The sequence below is a fragment of the Hyalella azteca genome, unplaced genomic scaffold (genome assembly GCF_000764305.2).
Source record: "Hyalella azteca isolate HAZT.00-mixed unplaced genomic scaffold, Hazt_2.0.2 contig5945, whole genome shotgun sequence".
NCBI classification, from domain to species: Eukaryota; Metazoa; Arthropoda; class Malacostraca; order Amphipoda; family Hyalellidae; genus Hyalella; species Hyalella azteca.
Genome location: NW_025936119.1, coordinates 58,508 through 63,414, shown reverse-complemented (window position 1 = coordinate 63,414; position 4,907 = coordinate 58,508). Strand labels below are relative to the sequence as shown.

Here is a 4,907-nt window from a genome sequence, read left to right as displayed (position 1 = left end):
TAGCAGGAAGTTTCTGAACATTAAAAATCATTGTTTTGTTAAGGCAGAATAATAAAATTTTATGAAATCGGGTGTTTGTGTGTAGTGCGCATCCTAGTAGTAACGCAAGACAATATAAATTTGGTGTTTTCAAGTTGGTTTTATTCTAATGATTATAATATTTATTTGTATCTATAAGATCACAAAAAGTTAGGGTTATGATTTTTTTTCTAGTGTGTGTTAGGACGTTAGCGTTGGAGTCTTGATTGGAAGTCACCGCTCGTCCGATGAGAAGGTGGCGCTTGCAGTGATGTTGGCTGGGGGAAAATTGAAAATTATTAACACGATTACAAATTCAGCCAAGAACGTTTGATCAAAATATGATTGTGTGTTGAATTGTGTGAATGTAGGAAGGCAGCTTGTGAATTTTGAAGGCAACTTTTCTGGATAAACATATATGCAGTTTGCAATTTCTCTATAAAATTGTGGTTTATCTCATTGTAATTTTGAAAATGTTCTATTAACCAATCGGCTTCTACATAAGTGAGGCAAATGTATTTTTGAAATTTAGGCGAGCACACATATGCGGCCAACTTCTCTGAATTCAGCAAAAATGTCTTGCGACTGTTTACAGTATCAAAATTTTCTTGAATGCAGTATTTAGTTTGCTCAAACATGTATTTCTAAGTTTCATAACAAAGAGCTACAGCCACCACAAGGAGCATGCATGGGTAACTCGCACAACAAGGGGTCTTGGAAGCGTAACCATGCTACCTTTCAAGGCCTCTAAATAAGCTATAAAGTCGGAAAAGAATTCAGGTTTGTTGTGTTGTGAAGAAACTGACTAGATACCAGCAGTGGTTGAACGCACTCACAGGCCATGCTGATTACCATTTAAGATGTGCCAAGCATCACCAAGACTCGCCCTACTGGTCTATTTCTTATCTGCGACTACAAGGGAACTTCCTCATCATGTCCAAGACTTTCATGCAAATTTCATTTTGTGGCAAAGGATAGAAATTCCTAAGCTTGCCTAGAACATATGATGCCTGTCTTATTTAATCCATGAAAATGGATTGCTGAACATCAACGCCGCATTCCACTGAGCGCATTCAAGTCTGCTTTTAATTTCCTTTTCAACTACGACTTTGCATTATTTTGTGAATGTTAACCATGTGTATACCTTCCAAGAGACTTTACAGCTCAAAGTTACGTTATTAGCTCAATACTGGATATTAATATCAAAGTTATTAAGATATTTTAAATTAAATGAATGCACCGAGAACTCGGTCGTGCTCATGATGGTTGCTAGCGCCACTGGTAGTGTCCGAGCCTCGGACAGGTGCACGGGACTTCTGACTAGCGTCCACATCCACCAACACCATCATGATCACAGCCACGGCTGACGTCTTAGAGGTATTATGCTCGTACTTCGTACTCCTGGTATGAACTATGTTTAAATGCGTTGTTTAATTGCGATGAAACGTCTTAGTTGATCTTTGTATGTTGTTGTGGGCGTTTGTGTGTTGCGATTTGTGATAACGCTCACACCCCTCCGCCTCTAGACGCGGCTCCACTCTCTCAATGGCAGCATTGTGGCCGTTGTGGGTTGGTGGCGCCACTCTCCTCATTGTGACTTGCGCAGTCGAAGAGAGAAGGTGGTGGAGGTTGTAGGTCCTTGTATTTTGTTACCTGAGCTACCCTTAGGATTATCTCTACTCACCTCATAACTGTCGCGCCAAACTACAAAAAATATCCGATTTCGTCTATTTGAAGCCTAAAAAAAGTGTTAGTGGTGCTTCATTGTGATACAGCAAAGTGACATTTTATGCAGTGCTAGAGAAGTGTGTGGTACGCGAGAGGAATTTTCTTAAGCCATTCATCCATAGTTGTGACACACCTCGACCTATCGACATGGATGAAAAGAGCAGCATTTTGCTTGCTCGTGGATGTGACGATGAAGAACTGGAGGACTTTTTCGAGCGTTTAGGACGTTTGGTTCCCAAGCTTCGTTGTACTTGCGAAGAATTGAGTCATTGCGACTTTCACAGCTCACAAGAAATGAGAGATTCTAACGGCGACTCCAATCATGTAGCGCAACCTCAGGCAATAAATGAAGGCTATGATTCGTCGTCTAAATGTGCTCTTGATCAACATGCAATCTTTGATTCGTCGAGAGTAGATGACAGTATTTCATCCAAAATTGTCGACGATTGTCAAGGGTCTAGTCAAGTATATAATTTAATTCCAATACAATCACTTACGTTTGACCACCCAACACTTAACGTTGTAAATAATAAATTCAACCAGCCGTGTAAATCCAGGCGAGTCAACCACCCCGCTGTTAAAACTTGCAGAATACGAAATAGAACCACTCCGTATAATTTAGCTAAGCATGTTACCAAAATAGATAGTCACGCCAAATCATCTTCGAGCCGCTATTGCCCAAGTACGAAATTTGAGCCTGAAGGTCGGCTCGAACTTCTAACTGACGTCATTGAATACATACATAATCTTCAGAGCCTCTTGGAGAGCGCACAAGGCAGAGGTTTTGACGTCTCCTCTGACCTGGATCATGGCTCCAAGCTACACCCGGAAGATCAAGAGGAATCTTGCAAGACCACCCACTCTGGGAAGGCTCGTTACCCTTTCAGTGATCAGGATGCGAAGGCCGAAGGTATGAAGCTGGCTCATGAATCTGACGTCGTGCCACCTGTGGATCAAGCCATCAAGTTGTTGGACCGTGTAGTGCCGGCAGCTGGGGCTTCGTCGTTCAGATTAGTGGAATCTGTGGCGTCTGTGGACCGAGCCATCGAGCTGCTCGAGTACAAGACAGGCGCCATCACTCTTACTGCCTGATCTCAAGCGCAACCACCTTACTAACGTGAGTTTAGCAACAACAGGTTTATCTTGTATTGAAGTGCTTTTCTTTGCGCTTATTGTGAAATTTCACGCTGAACATTGACAAAAAGTACTAACTCGCTTATGTTTATGCATGATATTTTTAATTTGCGTGATACATTCCTTTTAAAATTTTTTCGTTGATGATTCTTGCTGTTCAACGTTTGTAACAAGTAGTGTACCTATATGCATTCAATAATGCAAGTAGTAGCTACTGGATTCATTGAATTATTCTCCTAAAAGACTTATGTTTCATTTGCAGGAGTGATCTCATCATGGGCATGGAGGGTACATACCTAACGGTCGTCTCATCAGTTGTTGACATCCGCATCTCTTTTTAAATATGATAACTTTTGAATAATTGTTTACTGCAGCGTTCGTGTTAAGGGATAACTTCTGAAGAATTGTTCACTCAAACGTTTGTGTTAAGGAATAAATTTTGAAGAATTGTTTACTCTTACGTTCGTGTTAAAGGTTATCTTCTGAAGAATTCTTCTCTCCAGCGCTCATTATCGACCGCGTGACGCCTGTACAACAATTTTGCTCCCAGTTGCTGTTCATCTTGAAAAAGAATGAATTTGTTTCAATTTCCAAGTACGGAATACATTCCAAGGAAAAAAGACTAAACAGCGACATATTTTGAGGTGTCAACATAAAGGTTAAATTTCAAGTAAACGCTAATAATTTATTCGGCAACAATAATTTCAAAACGCTTGTTCTTTGCGTACTTTGTCGAAGCGACTGAGAGCTCGATGGCTGAAAAAAAAAATGTAATTAAGTTACCTAATTGAATGTGTTAGAATTTAAAAATAAATCTGCTTTAATATCCTCTTCAATTAAATAAGATATAGATACGATTTAATATAGATGAAGCTCCAACGTGCTTCAAGATCCAGTAGGCATCAAATACGGTTCACAAGTTTGTATCACAACAAGTTTTATTGTTTAATGTATGAAAATTCAGGGAATTTCCATTAATTAACATAAACCATTAGCGTTTAAAATCAAGTTTTGTGAATATGTGTGTTTCCTGAATGTGTGTGATCATTATAATCAACCGTTAACGTCTTTGATTATTATATTAATTTTTTATTTGGTGTGGTTCGACATGGACCTGGTGCTATAATATTTTGGACCGCTAATAAATTAGCAATCATGCACCTATACTGCATAGCATGTGTAGGTTATTATTCTTTCTATATTTGAATAAATTTGTTTCAACGTACTTTTCTGACGCCATTTAATTGTTCTGATCTCAGGAACGTGCCTGTACGTTGCAGTGATGGATCTTTAGTTCGGCATACCGTCAAATGAACCATTCAATGTCGAGAAGTATAAATAGCATTTATTATTCAGCATTGCTACTTTGCGGAGGGTCCGAGTGGTTAAGATGGCCAAGATTTGAGCAGTGAAATGGGGTTCGAGACTCAGCTAGCTGTAAAAATTCTGCCATTTAAACGATCGGTGCCAGGTCAAACATGGCTAAATCCTTAACACTGACCCTACGATTTAATATTTAACATTATTTTTAATACATCTCATCTTCACAAGAATCACTTTAGGTCCAAGTATTGCAACTTAAACTGAATCTACCTGAAGATTTTGTGCGAATTCATGAACACACTAAATACCGTACGTAGTTTAGTTGGGTACGCACTTATAAAAGTTAAAGTTTTTTTAGCCTTTGCACGCTTGTATCTCACTCGTTCCTTTGTGTGTAAGTGTACCGATGTATATTATAACACGCATTAAATCGAGCACACTTCTTAATTGAATCAAGTGTATAGGATTGTTTTCTATTGAAAATTTGTCTATAAACATTCCGTCTAAGCATTAGACACTGTACACCCATTAGTCTAGAATTCATAAATTCATTTATGTTCGTCTGAAAATTAATGATCTCAGCCGAATTCAATCAGAATATTATCGTCAATAATTTGCGTAATAAATGAGATTTGTCATAACTCGTGTTTTTTTGACACCCCAAAAACGAATAAATTTTCATTTATTTGAGGCTATAATCATGT

The 4,907-nt window shown here is 38.7% G+C and overlaps 1 protein-coding gene across 1 annotated transcript; it reads left to right on the top strand.

The window, feature by feature from the left end:
• The first annotated feature begins 1,579 nt into the window (after nucleotides 1–1,579).
• LOC108672771 lies at nucleotides 1,580–3,637 on the top strand. Its single transcript, XM_018160502.2, has 2 exons — nucleotides 1,580–2,863; nucleotides 3,143–3,637. The coding sequence occupies exon 1, from the start codon at nucleotides 1,894–1,896 to the stop codon at nucleotides 2,836–2,838; it is 945 nt and encodes a 314-aa protein (XP_018015991.1). The 5' UTR covers nucleotides 1,580–1,893; the 3' UTR covers nucleotides 2,839–2,863; nucleotides 3,143–3,637.
• Nucleotides 3,638–4,907: the final 1,270 nt, after the last annotated feature.

Coding starts and splice junctions, on each gene's coding strand:
- LOC108672771 (XM_018160502.2), top strand. CDS start 1,894: ATGGATGAAAAGAGCAGCATTTTGCTTGCTCGTGGATGTGACGATGAA.